The sequence below is a fragment of the Lutjanus erythropterus genome, chromosome 16 (assembly GCF_056507025.1).
Source record: "Lutjanus erythropterus isolate fLutEry1 chromosome 16, fLutEry1.hap2, whole genome shotgun sequence".
NCBI lineage: Eukaryota > Metazoa > Chordata > Actinopteri > Lutjaniformes > Lutjanidae > Lutjanus > Lutjanus erythropterus.
In genome coordinates, this window is record NC_139332.1 from 8,626,494 (window position 1) to 8,647,163 (window position 20,670).

At 39.5% G+C, this 20,670-nt stretch overlaps 2 protein-coding genes across 4 annotated transcripts in view; one reads left to right on the forward strand and one right to left on the reverse strand.

Annotated features, from left to right (window-relative positions):
• col22a1 (collagen, type XXII, alpha 1) overlaps nt 1-2,416 on the forward strand; it is a 99,333-nt gene extending 96,917 nt beyond the window's left edge. The window contains exons 63-65 of the mRNA XM_084739836.1: nt 116-298; nt 1,825-1,902; nt 1,994-2,416. Coding sequence (XP_084595962.1) covers nt 116-298; nt 1,825-1,902; nt 1,994-2,187 — 455 coding nt within the window. The 3' untranslated portion in view covers nt 2,188-2,416. The remainder of the gene's footprint in view (nt 1-115; nt 299-1,824; nt 1,903-1,993) is intronic.
• Nucleotides 2,417-8,297: 5,881 nt separating this feature from the next.
• col9a1c (collagen, type IX, alpha 1c) overlaps nt 8,298-20,670 on the reverse strand; it is a 44,150-nt gene continuing 31,777 nt past the window's right edge. For all 3 annotated transcript variants that reach the window (XM_084739839.1, XM_084739840.1, XM_084739838.1), the window contains 21 exons: nt 20,149-20,202; nt 19,922-19,975; nt 19,751-19,804; nt 19,597-19,650; nt 19,167-19,220; nt 19,024-19,077; nt 18,859-18,912; nt 17,714-17,767; nt 15,174-15,218; nt 14,979-15,032; nt 14,817-14,870; nt 14,573-14,626; nt 13,165-13,236; nt 13,000-13,035; nt 12,854-12,898; nt 12,712-12,744; nt 12,313-12,459; nt 11,240-11,294; nt 10,935-11,129; nt 10,339-10,425; nt 8,298-9,709 (listed from right to left, as the gene is read on the reverse strand). In XM_084739839.1, coding sequence (XP_084595965.1) covers nt 9,507-9,709; nt 10,339-10,425; nt 10,935-11,129; nt 11,240-11,294; nt 12,313-12,459; nt 12,712-12,744; nt 12,854-12,898; nt 13,000-13,035; nt 13,165-13,236; nt 14,573-14,626; nt 14,817-14,870; nt 14,979-15,032; nt 15,174-15,218; nt 17,714-17,767; nt 18,859-18,912; nt 19,024-19,077; nt 19,167-19,220; nt 19,597-19,650; nt 19,751-19,804; nt 19,922-19,975; nt 20,149-20,202 — 1,512 coding nt within the window. In that variant the 3' untranslated portion in view covers nt 8,298-9,506. The remainder of the gene's footprint in view (nt 9,710-10,338; nt 10,426-10,934; nt 11,130-11,239; nt 11,295-12,312; nt 12,460-12,711; nt 12,745-12,853; nt 12,899-12,999; nt 13,036-13,164; nt 13,237-14,572; nt 14,627-14,816; nt 14,871-14,978; nt 15,033-15,173; nt 15,219-17,713; nt 17,768-18,858; nt 18,913-19,023; nt 19,078-19,166; nt 19,221-19,596; nt 19,651-19,750; nt 19,805-19,921; nt 19,976-20,148; nt 20,203-20,670) is intronic.

The window sequence follows — 20,670 nt, forward strand, 5'->3', positions numbered from 1 at the left end:
TGGTAAAACTCCGCAACTCTGCATCAGGATGGATAACCAGAGGAAAAAGATTTGGGGTGAACTGTCCCTTTAATAGAGTTCTGTGACATTTAATTCACTTTTCCTTTCTGTTTAGCTAAACTGGCTTACCTCATGGCTCAGATGCAGCCAGCCCATGTGAAGAGCACAGCGGGCCGTCCAGGACCTCCAGGACCTCCTGGTAAGGATGGCAGCACTGGAAGACCTGGCCCACCTGGAGAGCCCGGCATGCCTGGACAGAATGGAGGAGAAGGACCCAGAGGACCACTGGGCCCTAAAGGTAGGACAAAGTTCTCTTTAAAGGCTTTTGTTGCTTCACTATTTCCACGGTGTTTGCTTCTTTCCAATCTCCAAACCCATCTGCTATCGTCTGACAAGTATTAAACATCTGGGGCCAACAGCTAATGTTTCGGGGCTTCTGGTGGAGCCAGCAGACGTCCAGATAACAGATATCTGAGCCAAGACTTCCTCTTCTTTCATGCACCGGTTGTTGTTTACAGTCTGATTAGCAACTTGAGACGTAAGACTGTAGCTGGAGGCTGATCTCTGTAACACCTGAGCAGCCAAGGCGTTCATTTTGACTGTTTTCAAATTTAGATGTGCAATAACTTTGTTGATTCAAAAAATACAATGCTGCTGGTACCTGACTTTTCCTAAAAGTGTCTGTATTTTCATTTCAAATGTCTTCATACAATCTACACAAAAGGCAAAGAAAAAGTTAGAATTTTTACTTGTTTCAATTTCCTGACATTAAAATGAAAATAATTAATTAATTAGATGCAATTAAAAGTAATGTAAGGGAGACCATGGACGGTTGTAAGCCTTTTTGGCTCAGCACCTACAAGTCATGAAGTTTTTGTGTTAAAGCTCTCGATTTTTGAAACAAAGTACCCTTACTTATTACAAATAGCAATGTTTCAGTGTTGCTGCTGCAGCACTGCTACTGCCAGGGCACTGCCAAGGTGAGAAAAAGACTGCTTTTTCCCCTATTTTAGATGAAGCTGCTCAAGCAGGCTGTAGGGCTACTCTAGCCTGCTTGTATATGCACTAAAATGCAAAGCAAAGGGTTGCATACATGCTGCTTAGGCAGCTAGTGTAGCTCTGGCATCATTCCCCCTTTGCTTCCAGGTTTGCAGTGAGTGCAGCACATAATGTGCGCACTATGCGCTTGGTATAAGTGTATTATAGCAATTGCTGATAAAAGGCACAACAGATTTGGTGCAAGACAAAAAACTCTTTGTTTGTCACCATAGGCGGCAGCCAATAATACAAAGGTGACCCACTTTTACCATCAGAGACTCCAAAGGGCTTTTCACACTATACCTAGCCCCAGCCTAAGAGAGCTGTTTCTCCAGAGCAGGGTTAGCCCAGAATTTGTGGGGTGATCCCCTGAAAATCAACTAAAACTGAGGCTAAAAGCTGCCAGTGTGACATGGGGCTAAAGGATTAAATGAATATTCACAGAAAAAATGTTCTCATTAGAAGTGCAGTAATTTCCTGGGTTTAACTTAACTCTTAACAATGTGTATGGGACAAGGGGCTAAGTTAACCCAGGGTTAACCCCTAGTCTGGGGCAAAGGATAGCCCTGGGTCAAATCCCTTATGAACCGACTGTGCCTGACCAAAGAACAGTGCAAAACACAACCCCCCTGTAAAACATTTAAGTCTTAGTACAGATTAAGTTGAACCCTGTTTACTCTGCATCTTTTCCATTAAAAGTGTCTGGACCTGAGCTTATTGTCATAAAATCAGAACTGATGACGTGCAGAAATCATAGCGACTCCTCTGTTTTCCTGTTCCTTCCAGGTGATAAGGGAGAAAAAGGAGAAAAGGGAGAACCTGGTATTGGTGAAAGAGGAGAGCAGGGACCACCTGGCCCCATAGGTAACAACCAGTCTTTTACTTACTGTATTCATTCTTAATAGGTCGCTTCCACCCAGCTTGGAGCCCTAATTGTTCCTCTCTCCCACACTAGGCCCAGCCGGTCTGCCTGGTTACGGCAAAGACGGAAGCCCGGGACAAGCCGGCGTGCAAGGAGAGCCAGGAAACCCTGGTCCCCACGGCCAGCCCGGCCCTCCAGGTCCTCCTGGCCAATGTGACCCCAGCCAGTGTGCCTACTACGCCAGCCTGGCGCAAAGACCCCACACCAAAAACGTCAAGGGGACTTAAGAAAGAGGAGACACATGGAGCTTGAAGTCCAGCTGTATTTATGAACTTGGTTGTGTCAGTCTGAATCAAGAACTTTTCTTTTTCAAGATCACCTCAGTACGGAGGGCTGAAGCAATATGTGCTGCCGGTCAGATTCTTTGTTTTGTTTGTTTTTTGGTATGAAGCTTGGGATGGATGGGGATTAAGCATCGAGGGACTATTTCAGATTAAATATGGGGTAAAGAGGGCAGCTAAATAGTTTTTTTTTTCCTCACTCGCATGCTTCCTGTAAAATATATAGGGAGATAACAAGGATGGTGCAATTCCCTCCTCTTAAACCCTCCATCGGGAGTGAAGATTTGGGAGTCTGATATTGTATCGTTTCATCAGTAATTATCTCAAAAGTCCAGTTAGGCATTTTCTTGCAGGAAGACCACAGTCTTTGTTTTTCCTGCCTTCCTCACACCATTTTGCATCAATTACTGCTCACAGCCCACACTGTCAAGCAATAGATGTCAGTTACTGCTCACTAAATTGATCCCTCGCTATGGGGTCTTCTACCAGTCTATTGGTAATTACTCAGTCAGGGGAATTATCTGTTTTATTGTCAGTGATGGGAAGGGGGGAGGACAGACAGTGTGAGGCACAATCTCAAATACCAATAGTGATTTTGTGTAGGAGGAGTGTTAATGAGTTAGTGTGGGGAGTGATGAATGGCCACATTTGTGCACTTCTCGCCTCCAAGCCAGTAGCATTGTTCTCATGTGGCCTTGTTTTGGATGGTATCGGCACCCCAAAGCAGGCAGGAAAATGAAATAAGTGCTGGAAAAGTTCCCCCCTAAACACATTTGTAAACGTGATTATGTCTGATTGTATTTAGACATAAACGAAACAAGATTTTATTCTGGGTACAAACTGGAGGCAGCAGAAATTACTCATAAATTAGAGCCTTGGCATTGTTGTTTCAAGCTTTGGGAAAGATTGGAAGGATTTCATTCCAAAATTCTGTTTATTTGCCTACAAAACAGCAACACAGTACCCACACTGTCATTATGTATGAATTTGTCTCATTTAGGGCGCATTCACACCTAAAGTTTTGGCTCCTGAATCAAACCAACATAAGTAAGATAAGAAGTAAGATTGTTTCAGTTTTGGCTTTGGGAGAGATTTGAAAGATATGATTCCAAAAATCAGTTTATTGGCCTACAAAAAAAGCAAGAGTATCAACACTATCAATCATTTTGTGTGAACTTGTATTATTTAGGATGGGTTTACACCTAAAGGTTTGGTTTCTGAATTGAACCAATGTGAGGATGATACATTGTTCTAGTTTTGGCTTTGGGAGACATATGAAACATTTCATATCAAAATTCTCTTAAATTGCCTAAAAAAATGTAACACAACACCCACCCTATCATTTATTTTCTATGACATTGTATCATTTAGAGCGCGTTCACAACTAAAGATTTGGTTCCTGAATCGAACCAATGCTAGGATGGTACAAATCTGGAAATTTTAAACACAAGTTGTGAGGTGGAAATGTTCAGTTACTGATTGTAACATCTGCAGGTAAAAAGACCCATGGCCCACTTTCTACCTGGATATTCTACATCATGAAGTACCGTCTGGTTCTGTTCTTGTTGGTGTTGATCTGGAGCACATATCAGCAAACTTTAAAGGATCATGAATATCAACGTCTTGTGAGACAAGTTGAAGTTAAATTTGCCCGAAATTCTGTCCAAAATGGTAATAACAGGACACATATGCATAATTCATACATCCCATGTAATGATTTGTTCCCAGCTCAACCCCAGGACGCCCATTAAACCTTAAGTCTCAAAAGGCGAGACGTCATGACAGGAAGACGTGTCACTGTTAGATTTGTACTTTTATGTTTAATGAAGTGGCTCTGGTCATTCTCACTTTGAGGTATGCATAGACTTGAGCAGTAAACAGCTTTGAAGAGGTGGTATAATTGCAGCCTTTGTTCACCTTTCTTGAAAAGCTGCTTGTTCCACACTACTTTCTTTAAATGTGTCACTTCCTTTCTGTTCGGTGAGGCTTATTAAGTGCCTACGCTGTGGCAGTGCCCGGGCAGGCAGCTCAGCCCTGCTCTGAAAAGACCTTGCTTTTTTTATTTGTCCCCTGGAACCTGAAATTGGAGAGCTGCTTCCATGCATCTTGATGACCAGAGCATTGTGATGCCCATTTGAAAGATGTTTTGCCTTACGTCCCTCATGGACCAATTACACCTCTCCCCAACCTCAGACATGCTGGTCATCTAGAACCTATTAAATAGCCCCCACAAAGGTATCACATTTGTCTTCCTTTCAAAAACAAGATCAAAAGGGAAGCGGGGGAGCAATTTTCAAGAAGAGAATACAGAAATCTCATCTGAGCTTGGCAAGACAGTAAGACCTACAGGTCAAAGATTACCACTATATGGGCCAGTAATATGTATTATTTGTTGCTCAGGTTACCTAATGGAAGGCGCATCATAAGAACGTGAAGTTGTGGGTCAGACACAACTCAGTTTTGAAGATGTTGGTAAAGCAGACTGGAAGTTTTAGTTTGACTAATATTTCTCAACTGCTCTGGAGGCAGGACTGATTTAATTTGTCAGGGTAAGGCAAGCACAGACTGCATAAAAGAGGTGGACGTAGCCTCTGGGTCTGAAAAGTGAAGCCGATGCAGAAGTGCCTTGGACTTGTATTCTTCCTAATGGCCAGCAGGAGGCAACTCCACTGGTTGCAATGGAAGTCTATGAGAAAATGACCCTACTTTTCACTTGATTCATGACCTCAGTAAGCAATTCCTAATGAGTTTATGGCCTTAATCAATAGTTTCAAGTCTTCAATACAACATAATGTTATTTTTTTGTAAATTATGGTCCTGTTTAGAGTAAAATAGATGCTAAAACAGTAATCAGGATAGAGGTGTAGCAATACACATCCATGTCGCTATGTCCATTTAACTAGCCGTGAAGTTGTTTTTTGGTATTGTCTTTGTTTTCATCTCAGAAGTTTGACCATTGCACATAATTTCACTTCATGAAAGTTGATTGTAACATTTTAACCTAAAAGGACACTTGGTTGTAAAAGTGCTTTAATTTTGTTTTGGCCTTTTATTGCTATAGAATCCCAATTAACATGTTGAAAGCCAAAGTGCCAAACTTGAGACTCAAAACACAAACCCATGGGTGATGTCAGGGTGACTATGTCCACTTCTTTTGTACAGTCCTTAAAGGCAAGGCTATATTTTTTTTTTTAAAGAAAAACATATCACCTTCTTCATCTTACAAATGAAAAGTTGATAAGAAGTTCAGTTGCAATAAAATGCACCCTTGCTAATCCAGTAGACTCAGGGGATTTGCTGCCTCACTTGGTCTGGTATGACCAGTAGCTTATGGTGGCTAATATTAGCTAATGTTAGCAAAAGGTTGAATTTACCATTATCCTTCCATTTTCACTTTTTGCCACCTGTGGACAAAAGGCTTCTGTTCAGCATACATAGTTACATAGTTACAACAAATTTACATGGGTTGGCTTATATTACAATAATTGGGTGTTATTTTTTCCAAACAAAGATCACTAACTTGTATATAGGCTACCAAAGTGTGGTTTCAATATAAAAAATATTTACTGTATGAAAAAGGCTTATTTTTCATTAACCCATGGTCATCACGTGAGGTTAGAAATCCGGCAGGGTGGACCTAGTAGCTTGCATAAATACCTGAAAATGGCTAGCTTAAAATTAGCTGGCCAGTTATGCTAACTAGCTGCTTTTCACTGTAAGGTCACGCCACCAACAATGTTACAAGTACCTCCTCTGAGGTTTAACTCAACCAGTGAGACATTTTATGCTTTCAGAGCAGTTCTGCTTCTGAGAAATACTTATATCACTAAAACTACATTAAATTCAGAATAAAAATTGGTCCAAAATATGTGATTGAAATAAATGACCTGCTCTGTCAATATGTTCATACCATTTAATATATCTTTCTATTAGCTGCTTCTTTGTCAGTGAAACCGTATCAGTATTGCCCTTTCTCCATTTTGTAAATGCTTGTTACAGTTACCAATAGACTTTGTGTTACAGGGTGGGACGCTAAGTTTCTGCACACAGTTTAAGATTTTGTAATACATATACAGTAAGCCAAACATCTTTCATTATTCAAATTAGCTGTTTTTGCCAAGATTTTCTTAAGTTATACTGCTAAATTATTCATGATTTGAACAAATACAGTAGTGTTTTAATGCAGTAACTGTTTCACCATCTTTTCCTGATGAATTGGTGCTAAGATATTTTAAATTAGTAGCATATTGTAAGTATTGGAAAGACACATGTACTGTACTGTATAATAAAGACTGGAACAGATTCATTTTATAAAACAGGCTTTGTTATGTTTTTTTGAATTTTCACATACTGTCTGAAAGAGCCCGCTCAGTTTTATCACCATACATTTAAAATAAGTTCCCTTTGAGATCTGCCATCCGTCATGTTAAATATGTATCTGAATATAAAAAGCAATCTCCAGTCTTTGTGCTGAATAGAATTTTATGAAGCATGTGCATCCTCTCACTTATGCACGCAACTTAAAATCCACTGGCTCTGAGCCATGATAAGATCTATTAAATCAAAGGGATGTCCTTTGGATGACTGCTGTGCTAACTCTTCCCAGCAGCTCGGTAAAGGTCATATTTGATCTGTGAATGTATTTGTGCTGCGCAGACAGAGGTGGGGATGATGTTGACTCTCCTTTTGTAACCAGGCAACAGTGAAATGCCCTCCTGAATCCAGATTATATCCATAACAACCCAGGGACCTTGTTTTCAACACAAAACCATTTGACTGTAGAACGGAATGTGAAGTTCATTGATCGACCTTGCCGTGTGAATACCAACCATCTTATTTCTCTTAATTGTGCTATGTAATACTGTGACTCATTTTCACTTGCATATATTTGAATTTTAATAGTAATAGAACATAGCTGCAGCAGCTCTAAGATACAACCCCAATTATTCCAGTTGTGTCAAACATAAACACAAACAGAATGCAATCATTTGCAAATGATTTTCAATTTGTATTCAACTGAATACAGTACAAAGACAAGATAGCTCATGTTCAAACTGATAAAATTTATTGTTGTTGTAAATACATACTCATTCTGAGTTTGATGCCTGCAACAGGTTTCAAAAAAGGTTAATCGGTAACAGTATCGTGATACAGACCATCCAGATCTAGTGGTAGTTAGTACTAGACTTGCTAGCCTGCAGAACAGACCTGTCTCCAATTGAAAATGTGTAGTGCTTTATGAAGCATATATAAAGCAAGGATGAGGAATAATTTCACTTTTGTGTAATTTAACACACTGGTAAACATGCTTCTGTCCCACTTTCTTCAAACGTGTTGCAGACATCAAAGACAAAAAGAACGATAAAGTTAATCAGTTTGAACATTAAATATCTTGTCTTTGTACTGTATTCAAATCAACAATGACCAACTTTTTTTTTTTGGAATTGTAGTTGTAGATTTTGTTCTCCATTAAATAGTCTTACTACGCAAAAACTTCCAAAACACATCACTTTATTACACTGTTTGAAAAAGAACATTAATATGACAAAATCAGGCAAAACACGTGTATGATTTTAAATGAGAAAGCATTGATTTGAATTTTTTTAGAGTTTTGTTTTGGAAGCAAAGGCTAAAAACACAGTTCCACTTTACCAAATTTTGTTCCTGACTGGCTCATAACTGCAGTGGAGAATCAGTGGGTCAAAATGGGACCAGGTTTGATGTAGACTTTACATGTACTGTAGCTAAAAGAGGAGGAACAATGTTTTCAGAGAGCTTATTCGAGGATTTAAAAGAAGTACATGCAAAAGAGGAAATCAAAGAGATGTGCCTTTATTTTACACACAACAAAAATACAAATGCAACGCTTATGTATAAGACTTCTTCTCTGCACACAAATGGTTCATTTCTGTCAAATTTATATCACAAATTAAACTTCACACTGCAGTTTTTCCTTGGAAAAAAGCTTTTATTAGGCACTGAGCTTAACTGAACTACATATGTTTTTTTCCCTAGGAGGGCCAAGTTATGCTGCCCTACTGTGCCTCTGACTGCTTTGCTTTTACATGACTAGTACTCACTGCCTTCATTGGTTGGCTTGGTTTGGTTCAGGCATGAGGAGGGACTGGTTAGGATTTGGGTAAGAATATCAGAATAAGCCAATCAGGGGTGGAGTAGGACAGGTCATAACTTTGCCCCCTTGGGAAGAGGTTTCAGTATCTGTAGCTCTATGTGAAAGAACACAAATTAACACATTTTTGAACAAAATTTGAGAGAAATAAACCTCTTGTGCGCACACTGTAAAAAAGAAAGTTGAGACAACTCAAAATTTCAAGGCAACTTACCACAACAGATTTACAAGTTTTGGGACAAAATTAAACTCTTAAAATTTGAACTAAATTAAAACAAAAAGGTTTGTATATGTAATTCACTATTCTTCTTTAGATTTAGAAACTCAAAAAATTCTATTTCAAAAACTGGTCACATTGAGCTGTGAACCGGATTTATTATTTGGGTGCCTGAAAATAAAATGGTTCTAATCGAACATATTAACCACTTTTCACTTTCACTTCAATTAATTTACTCAGTCATTTTTGAAATAGGTTTTAGGTTTTTTTTTTGATGATTTCTAAAAATCAAAGATTCAAGTTTATCTAAAGAAGAAAAGTACCTCAAAGTATCTCAACTAAACAATATTAGCTGGTAAAACTTTTCCAAAAGCTTAGAGTTTGGTTCAAAACTCATAAATCTATTAAAAGAACTGTAAGTTGCCTTGAGATTTTGACTTTTCTTAACTTTTTCATTTTTACAGTACATAGAAGAAGTCTTAGATCTTTTACTTGAGTTCATGAGAAATGGGAGTAAATACATTGTTGCTTTCACATTTTTGTTGAGTGGACTACAACCTGCTCATGTTTGTGTTCCTGAAGGCTGGCGGTCAGGAGTTGTGACTGCATAGATCTGTACGGGACAACTCATGGGCGTGTTTGCCTGTCGTCAGCTGGAAGAAGTTGCGTTGGCATCAGTAGCAGCTATCTTTGAACATCAGATAAGCTCTCACTAAAATCACATACAAGTTAAAACGTCTATACAGTATTCTACAATTGTGCCTTGTCTCTGTTTCCCTTTGCGTCTTTTCTTTGATGCGTGGTTCAGATGGACACATCTGAGGACTCCCAAAGATCAGCACGTCACGACTTGTGAGAAGCCCTTAAACGTGGTCACCGCAGGATGAGATCTGGACTGTTTCAATCAGTTGGGATGTCTCACGGGTTCTTGTAGCTGGCAGACTTCTTTCCGCTGACCAAATACAAAGGTGGAATTCTGCCTATACAGGTCGATGGGTCACAAAGCCCGGGCGGTCCTGAAGGTCCCCTAGGACCGGGAGTTCCTGGGGCACCAGGACTTCCTGGCTCGCCACGTCCTCCATCTTTGCCATCCTTGCCAATGCCAGGGGCGCCTGCTGCACCTGAGGCGGAGAGGGAAAGCGTGAAACGTTAAAGTTGAAGTGAAATCAAAGGACCAGTGTGTAGGATTTAGTGGCATCTAGTGGTGAGCTTGCAGATGCAAACACCTCACTTCACCGTCCCCTTTTGAAGCCTGTAGAAGAATATATAGCCAATGTGAAGTTTACAGCTGTGGAGTTTTTAACCATAATAATAACTAGTACTTGGTTGGTTTAACAATATTCTACTCATCTACAGTGGTATTATGACACAAAATGCATCAATGCAGGATTTAACATGGGTAGAAATGCATTCAGCATGTTTATTATTCAGCAGCTTTGTTTGTTCACAGAAAAACTCCACAGGGCATCTTTAACAGCACTTCTGCAGACAAATTTGGCCCTAAAAAAGTCAACCGCTGTCTTTGGAAACACCCACCCAGAGACTTAATGCTTACATGCTGTTTCTACAAATTTGTCCTCTTTAGGAAGATGTAAAATCTGCACAATAGCGGCACTATCATTATAGTTCATATTTCGAACACAAAAAGTGAGGAGATTGTAATGTTCAATTCAGGACGTAAACGTTTTGAAGACGGGTGGCTTCCTCTCAGCAGCGATGTGCTCTAATTATGACAAGACTGTAGCCTTACCTGGTGCACCTGGTTCGCCTGGGCTTCCTTTGATTCCCACGCCGTCCTCTCCCTTGTCCCCCTTATCTCCCTTTTCCCCGGTATCACCTGCAGAACAGAAGAACACATAGAGGACACGCAGATGAATGCAGATCTGAAATAAGAGAGGCATACTGTTTCCACAGTTCCGGCGATGTAATTAGGAAACTTAATGACTTCACTCTGATTCAGCCTCGTTTAGTGAATCATTGATTGTATAATGTAATGCACGGGTGAATCTCTTCCATCTGCAGAGTGATTTACATAACTTCTTTCACTGTGCTGTGGCGGTGTGAAGACAAAGGCTTCCTGCCAGGACCCACAGCCTTGTTTTCAGTAAAGGCTTCATTTCATTTCTTGCCACTACATCCACTGTATTAGTTCTGGATGCTCTCCAGGAAAATAAAGGAGAAGCAAACAACAGCACAGTTTATGTATCACAGTGCTCCTGAAACACATTCAGTATTTGCAAACCACTTAAAGCTTTTCAGAAGATTGCTGCGGCCAGCTGCTTTGGTTATCTAAGGACCGGGTTTATTATTGAGCTGTGGAGAATGGATTTGAAAAGGCTGGCTGACCTTTCTTGCCTGGTACGCCTGGAAGTCCAAAGAAGCCTGGGTGGCCTTTGGCACCTATTGGCCCTGGGGGTCCGGCTGCTCCTGTCGTTCCAGCTGGTCCAGGGGGCCCGGGAGGTCCTGCAGGTCCTGCAATACCAGGGGCACCAATGGCTGCTGGCTTCTTCAAGAACTCTTTCATGAACTCAGCTAATTGTTCTAGAAAGACAAAGAGGAAATTAACTTGAAAACAAACTATTTTACAAGAAGTACTTGTCACTGGTTAAATACATGTGAAGATATGGATGTGATAAGTCAACAAACTGCACCTTCAACAACAGCTGAGCACATCTCCCGAAGCTTCTCATCACTCACTTTTGGGCCCTGTGAATTTTTAAGAATCATTAACACAACAAGACCATAGTTTTGTACAATTTCAGTCAATATAGGTGTCATTCATCAGGCTCACAGCCTGCATTAACAACACAATACACAAATAGAAGAGATGAAAACAAGAAACAATAAAATTATGACCTGTTTACTGTTATATTAGCTGCCTTGTGAGGCTGCATGGCAGTATTCTGAGCCAGTTGGGGACTACATCTGTTTTCCCAGGGTTCTAGGTTCTGTTAATCCCTAATGCTACCTTTAAGCCATTGTCTGCTATATAGTGTAGATCTGGGTAATGTAGGACCCCCTTAACTTCAGACCCTTGAAACACACTACCCTGGGACCATAGGACCTACTGAACTTAGGACTCAGGAACATAGGACAAACTGAAATTCAAACCCTTGAAAAACAGGACCCTGGAAACATAGGACACTGGATATGTAGGCTCTCCTGAACTTAAAACCACTGGATCATAGGACCTTCTGAAGCTAGGAACCTAGGAATGTAGGACCATCTGGAACATAGGACCTTCTGAAGTGAAGAACCTGGGAACACAGGACTTTCTAAACCTAGGAACTGTGGGACATAGGACTCTGGGAACATAGGACCCTCTGAATGTAGGGCCCCAGGAACATAGGAATGACCCCAGCTGAATGCTAATGTAAGCATGCTAACATGCTACCATGCCAATGTTAACATGTGGATGTTAATGTTACAGTGAAGTTAGTGTGTAATGTGGGCGAAGCCTAATAACAAGAGTGATTTAATTCAAATACTTCAGAGCTGTAGACCTGTTCACCCATAACTCCCTGACCCACATCATTTGATCATTAAAAGTATTTGCCTTTTGAAAACCCATAATTCCTGTTTGGTTATGATATTGCTCTGTCTCTAGCTAATGATTAAGCAGGGTTAGTCACCACAAATCACTGTTGATCTCACCTTTTGGCCAAATTGTCTGATTTAAGCTTTTGATGGCCTTTTATTACAAATTAACAATGATAACACTTACAGGTAGACCTCTGGGGCCCGGTGATCCAGGAAGGCCTGGTTCTCCCTCCAGCCCTCGAGGTCCCATTGGACCAGCCAAACCCTCATGACCCGGCTGGCCTGTCCTTCCTTCCTCTCCTGTAGCTCCTCTCTGGCCCTTCTCTCCTCGCTTTAAGTGGAAACAAAGAAATCATTACCACCCTATTCTGGCATTAGGAAAACTGCAGCTATTACAGGTACGTCTTCATTGTTTGTTTCTTTTTTTAATCTAGATACTCAGGGCACAAATTCAACTAGTAACATTATCTTCTTTGTATACAATGCAAATGGTAGAATTATCAACTCCTATGTGAAAATATCCCGAGGCAACAGTTTAGAAACAGACGTGTGAGAGTTGCAGTACAGACGGCAGTTTTAATACCTCTCCTTTGATTCCAGTAACACCAGGAGGGCCCTGAAAACACAAAGACACACCGCAAACATCAGCTGACTTCCTTCAAATCCACGCACAGAGGGAGAAAGGTTGTTGCATTTTCAACTAAAGAAAACTTAGCTCCACATACCTGGTCTCCCTTGACCCCAGGATCTCCTGTTATACCAGTGTCCCCCTGTTTATAAAAGTAACATGGTGAGCGTGTAACTACTGGACCAGTGAAAGCTCATTCACAGACAGATTCTAAACAAATACAAAGATGATGACAGTTCTTACCTGGCTTCCTTTTGATCCCACTGGTCCCATAGGCCCCTGGACGACACATGAGAAAACATTATGCACTTCGCTCCACCTAAATATTCTCATCATGATGTTTAAAAGTAATATTGGTAAAATCTAAAAGTAACATAGAGAGAAAAATGAAAAATGAGATTTGTGTACCTGATCACCTTTGTGTCCAGTGTGACCCTTCATACCTTTGGCACCAGTGTCACCCTTATCTCCTTTGTCACCCTGGAAACGCAACATTTTATAAACATCTATTGCATTTTTACACTTGACAGTTTTTCAAGGTTTGCAATGGTCTTGGTCATCTTGAGTCTTTAAATTCTCTTCATTCTCTTATCAGGAGCCACTTTTTAAAGCACACTGCATAGTCTTACATACACTCTGAAAGTAGATCAGTATATGACAGTGGTGGAGCTGTTCACAACCTTTAATTAAGTGAAAAGTGTCAGTACTCCACTACGAGTAAACATTTGACATTCAAAACCTTACATAAGGAAGTAGGCTAATCCCAGTATTTTTAAGCCTTCGCCTTAATTTTGACATATTTTGAGGTCTAAATGACTAATAGATACAAAACTTTTGGAATTTGTGCAGTAGATCGACTCACTCTGCAGCAACCTAATAAATAATTCAAATATAATGCCATGGCTGCAACATAATCCACAGGGACATAAACCCATTAAAGTATGTCCACAGAAGTGCTTGTTTCTGTCGCTGACAGGCTCAGATTGTCTGTCTGACAACATTATGGAAAGGATCCTTGTAGAGATGAAGCCACCATATTGCTCTTTTCAAAGCCACCAGGCTCCATTGACAAAAACAGCAGTTTTACCCTGTGGAGCACAGGAGCTGTTGGTCTACTGCTGCCTCAACTGGTTAATTTGTTTGTGCTATTGTGTGACTTTGTTTTTTTGAAGTCCGAATCTGAACTAACATGTTAGGGTCAGTTTACCAATTAAGACAGTATTATACTGTCCATATCCACAAGTGCTCAAGTGCCCACTAAGGTGTGTGTGACGTAATTTCTTTATTCAAGGATGTATGCCTAGACTCATTCAAATACCCAAAATGTGGGGAATGCATGCTCCAAGCAAACTCTGTAAAGTAGTCCATGGTGTTCATAGCTGTCCACGTACATGTCCATTCAGTATTATAATAGAGCCCTTAGCCATTTAGACCCCATTTAGATCCCAAAATATGTAAAAAAAATAGGAACCACATTTAAAAATACAGCAATTATTCTTATCAGAATTACACAAAAAGTAAAAGTCCCTTTATAATTGTATCTGATGTTTTTGGTTTTCCAACACATATAGAAACACTTAATCCTTAATTTAGCACAAACACTTGCAAAACCACCACATTTTGAAATGCTTTGTTTTCACTTTCACACAAAATTGTAATCTGAGGTAACTAATACTTAAAGCTGTCAGACAAATGTAATGGAGTACAAAAAAGTTGTAAAAAGGTACAATATTTAGTGGTAGTAAGAGCAAACAGCACTAGTACCTAAAATTTGTACTTAGGTATAATTCCATCAATGGTACATGGAGTGTCTCACCTGGATGCCTGGAGGACCTGCAGGGCCCACTGGTCCTTGTTTTCCTGTTTCTCCCTGGAAATTGATTACAGATACACTTAACAGCTGCAAGTATAGCTCACACATCAACTTAGTGACACTGATGTACCTGAAACCTCAATAAAAAGTGCAATTCTCCTCCATTAAACACTAAAATCAATAGAAAAGCAACTAACTGAACCATGAACATGACCTGCACATGACTGAAAAGTAAATGTCAACTCACGGTTGATCCTTTAGCTCCTGGTATCCCATCTTCCCCAGGTTTTCCAGACTCACCCTGCACGAAAACAGATGAGCACAGATGAAATATGACTTGCATCAGACCAACAGATAAACAGATAAATATAATCAGAGTGTTATTGGAGGCTTGATGGGAGACTCTCACAGTCTTTCCAGGAAGTCCAACAGGCCCGACGGCTCCCTCAGCACCAGTATCGCCCTAAATCCACAATCAGAATCATGTTAGTCTTCAAGTTGTCATTTCTATCAGCTCAGTCTGCTGCTGTTTAATAGTGCAGCAATAAAATCTTGGATGTACAACGTGGACACGCTTCATTTATTAGGAAATGATTCCAATTACCTTTTCACCAGGGGGTCCAACTACTCCCTGCTTTCCTGGCAGCCCCTGGGGACAACAACACATTATAAGAAACTTAAAAAGAAAATTCATCTGTTGCTGCTTAACCCTTCAATCCTGTTTATGTGGGGTGAAGAGGAAACAGGAAAAAAGGTAAATGTAGCATCAAAATATTTCAGATACTTTCAGTATACATACTTGTGGCTCTGTGAGGATGTATCTTTGCTGCGGAGTTATTGTAATTACGAATTTACGACCTGTGTTCACGTCAAATTCCATGATGTAATACAACTGGAAACTCAATTTGTCGTAAAGCTCCAGTATGGGCCTAACCAACATGGCGCTTACTAATATGAAAGTTCCTGAAAACACCAAAAAATGGATGCACATTAGCCAAAGAATTGTAATCATGGTGCTATATTGTGAATACCAAGTATTGTAACACAAACAAACTCTCTCATCATACAACTGTCTTGATGATGTGAAAGTTAGCAAGTTGTTAACACGTGAAAGGGGCATTAGCCATAACGATGTTCTGAGCTAATTGCTAACAGCATGCTAACATGCTGATGCTCTAGTTGAAATGAAAAATTGTAATTTAACCCTTTTAGATCACATTTCTGGTCATATTGTGGACTATTAAAAATATATGCCAAAAAATATTTAAATAAAATATTTTTTTATCAATATCCATTCATGTTTCGTTCCTGTAAACATATGATGTGTGCTTATGTCACCAAACAATTTCAGCCAATAATATCATGACATACCCATCATTCAATTTCCAACTTTTAGCAGCACAGAGCTAAGATTCATTTGTTAGCTTGTTAGCAACAGTCAGGTTATGGCACATCCACTTTTCAATGTTTAAATCAAATTCCTCCCAACCTTATGTTCCGCCTGCCTATCCTTTTTCAGTTGGAAGTACATTACATTACAGAAGCTAGATACTCTTTAAATGTCACATCATCTGGACTCTAATAAAGTGTAATGTTTACCATGTTCAACATCTTAGACATATTCCACTAAAAGCTACAAAAATCAATCTGCTGAAATCAGGGCACCAACATGATTAGGATTCATCATTGGAAACCATGAATCTCTGTATAAAATTTCATGTCAGTTCTTTTCATAGTTGTAATATTTCAGCTGAGATGAAAATAGTGGACCAACTAACAGACCAACACTTCAGCCCTTGAGCCATACTTGCCAACCTTAAGACCTCAGAAAGTGAGAGGATTTTGAGAACAAATTTTGTGTTTCACAGACTTTGTTAGCTGCATTCTGGCAATGTTGAAAGAATGAAAACAAAAATTAATAAATACTTTAATTTTACTTTTTTATTCTCAGAAAAGAGTACAGAATAATTTGTCCTTGTGTGAATTTTCTTAAATCTCTGGCATAAACTTATATTCCTCAGTTTTCTTTCATTTATTTATTCTTTTCCTCTGCAGATTTTAGAGAATGCATGTCCCTTTCCTTTAAAACTTTCCTAAAGAAACAGGAATTCTTAGGAAGTCTGGTTTAGTAGACTTTTAGAGTCATATAGGACTTGTGCACGCTGTATAGTGTCAGAAAAAGGTTGTGATTGGGGAAAAGGGATAAGAACGTATGAAAATTTGTGAGAAATCAGGAGAAATACAGAAGAAATAGTGATCTTGGGAGAAAATAGGCAGAGGGTGATGAAAAATGGGGAGTCTCCTGGGAAAAACTGGAGGGTTGACAAGTATGCTACTAACTTACATGTAATGCTTATTGTCCATTTCTTTTAAAGAGCAGGTCCATGAGTTTTTGTGTTGTTGTAGGTCTTAATAACATTCTGTAGCCTTCCAGTAGTGTTTCTTATGTATTCAAATCTGAACATTTAAATTCTGGTTGAAGGACATGTTTTAACATCAAAGAAAGACGTTCTGAGAATGTTTTCCCACATGACCTGACGTAGGTTTCTGCAGGATTACATCGCTACATATAAACCTCTTAGGTTGAGGGAAGGGGAGGCATCAGCAGTCTAACCTTTGTCACTGCATTTGCTACTGGCTGAGTTAAAGTTTCCAATTGAAAAACCCGAAAAAGAATGGCACTGGAGCTTTAAATGTCATCAGTGGACTCTCTACAACCACACATTTTCCTGTGATGGCTTGCAAATTATTTGCTACAAAATCACTCTGCAGAAAATAAAAATGGAGGCTGCATAGCTTCTGTCAGAGGTTAGGGTAGAAAACACGAGGCTCTTTTCCTACGGCGCTGTTGGTAGAGTCAGTTTGACCATTCAAGCCGTATCTGTAGCCTCTCACCTCACACACCTACAGGCAAAGGTTGATGTGCTCTTGGCAATGGATTTTCCTTCCCGCTGGTTGCTTGACTTTAATGTTTTATTTATCTGACCTCCTCCGTGGCCTCAGAGAACACCGTGTCCTTGCTTTGACTCGCTTTTCAATACACACACTTATATTCAATCATAATTCCCAATATTATTGACCATCAGTGTAAAATATAACAGTTTTTAAGAGAAACAGAATGAATTTAAAATAAGTTAGACTTACTGGAATACCCACAATCCCCCTGATACCAACAGCTCCAGGAGTACCAGGCTCACCCTGTTGAGTAGAAGTTTATACACACAAGTATAAGAGTCAGTCATCAATCAAGAAAGTGTTAGTCCATATGTATAAACAGTATGTCTTATAGAAAAGGTGAGGAAACATTATTAATCTTTGGATACAAAATAACAAACCTCATCTTCATAAATAAAATGTTCAATTCATAAGAAAAAAGACGAGTGAATGAAGTGAGTTTTGAGTTTTATGATGGTCTGAATCTTTATCACATGCTTCTTGGGGGACAATTTAACATGTGGATATTTTTGTACCAAAAATATTTCCTCAAATAAAGACAGGTTGTCAAATAAAAACTGGATTTCAAATGATGACTTTTGAACAACACGTTTCCACACATTTTCACAACAAAAGCTTTGTTTAAGAATGAAGGGTTTGTGTCTTCTCAAATGCTCAAGGACGTTTAATTTGAAACAGACACAACAGAACAGAAGTGTTGAGTTTGTATTAACAGCATAATTCAGTTAACTTTAAAAAGGTCTGGAAAAATGACTTTTCCATGTCTGAGAACTTTTAATATGAAATAGGAAGTGCTGAGTTTGTATGAACAACATAATGCAGTTAACTTAAATAGGACAAACAGGAGTGGATCAAAACAGGACTTTGCACTAAAAAATGACCAATTGTACTTATCTAATAGAGGGAATTAGAAATAAAGGTTGTCTCTGATAATAGCCCTGGTCTTTATTTAAGGAAAAATGGTATGAAAAGATATTGAGAACTGGAACACTAAATAAAAGCTGTCTCAAATAATGAGTTTTACAGAACATGTTCCTGAAAATGTTTCATAATAAAGGCCTTGTTAATAAATTAATGGTTTCTGTCCACTGAAAAGTGAGAGGGATTTTAATTTGTATGTATATAGTGAGTGTTGAGTTTGTAATAATAGCATGATGCAGTTCATTTCAACAGGGGAAACACGAGCAGATCAAAACAAGACACTAAAATCAGACAGAAATCATTAGAAATGAAGCCTGTCTCTAATAAAGGCCCCGGCCACTATTTGAAGAATTACAGTATATAAAGCTATTAAATACTGAACAAAAAAAATATTTGCTGTTGAAAAAGGTCACCTTTGCTCCATCAGTTCCAGGAAGTCCATCCAAGCCGTCTGAACCAGGCTCTCCCTGTGCAGTTACATAACACAGTTATAACCCTGTCACACTTTAAACAATACCTTGCTAAAGAATGAATGAGCCACGGGAAAGTGTATTCAATCCCATCATGAGCATACTTACAACATCTCCTTTATCCCCTTTAGGACCCTGCTCTCCTTGAGGTCCCACTGCTCCCTAATCAAAATCAAAGTTTTAAGCCCAACAGTCTTTCAGATTATATTTTGCAAAATAGTCCAGAATCTAAGTTGAAGTGTAGAACTCACTTCGTCGCCCTTAGGACCCTCCAAACCCTGACGTCCACGGATTCCCTCCACGCCCTGAAAGATAAGATTCAATCAGAGGAACATCTGGACAGTTTTCAACTGAACCTTTTTAGGTCCCGCCCCTTTTTGCTATTTGCTCCAATAACAGTTCAGCAAACTTGTTACCACAGTCAACTTTTTCCCCTTCCTGTAAAAGTAACATAGTGGGTCACATATTTAGCTGGCTATTGTTAGCAAAATGCTGGCTAAACTAGCATTTTGCTAACATTAGCTACTGAAACAAGAAATAAGAAAGCTACCAAGCCCACTCAACTGTCATTGGAGCACAGAGCGAAAAAAGCTGGGACTTAGGAAGGATCAATTACATCATGCTCTATTGCAAATGCCCAAGGACAGAGGACATAGAACCAATCAAATTAAGACGGCTTACAGGAGCTCCAGGTGGGCCAGTAGGTCCTGGGACGCCATTGAAGCCAGGAGGACCCTGTGAACAGAGGCTTTTATCAACAAATGTGAAACTAAAATATTTATATCATCATCATCACAGTAAATTTTCATTTTTTTAAAACTTTGTTTTAACTTACTTTGTCTCCCTTTTCTCCTGGGCTTCCAGGAAATCCAATGGGACCTCTTTGTCCCTAAAATGACAAAAGAACATTGTTTTTTTTTTCTTCAAAAATATAGGCCACATCCTCCCATGGAGACAGACACAGAACTGTAATAAGACACTGTGTCTGAGGAATTGGCTCCCTTACGTCATCTCCCATGCGACCTGGCGCCCCCTGAGGACCTGGTTCTCCTGCGTCTCCCTGTGGAAAAACAAACAAACAAGAGCAAATTAATTAACTTCCGAGAACAGAGATGATCACATTAAGCTGTTTATGGGCTGCAATCAAATCATTTACATGTGGGTTGTTCTTGGTATCAATCTCTGCCCATACATAAGACTGGAAACAGGAATTCACACAGTTGGTACACATACCTTCTCTCCAGGGATTCCATCTTTTCCAGGATCACCAGGCAAACCTTTGTGTCCCTGAAGGCACCAATCAATCGCATTAACAATTTTGTATTATTAGATTTGATATTATTACTGTTGCAGCTTAAAGTTCCTGTATATTCATTATGAATATAAATGTCTAAATGAAGTCCAGAGGTTCCCCTCCTACTTAGGTGGATGTTTATTTCCTGCCTTCAAGCAGCTGCTGTTTTCCATTTTCCTTATAATAACTAGACTAATACAGCCACACTGACGCTTCAGCGAGGCTGTACCTAATGACAACACTGTTTTGAACTAAATGCTAATGTCAGCATGCTCACAATGACGATGTTAACACAATGATGTTGACTCTTTACTGCCATTCATTTTGCAGTTTTTTGACCTGATGATTTGCTCAGTGAAAAGTTACTGTGAATATCTTTTTTTCTTTTAATTTTGCTTCAGCACCACTGCCTGTTCATTCAGCCTCACCACCACCCCAGCATCCACCTGCAGACTCTAACA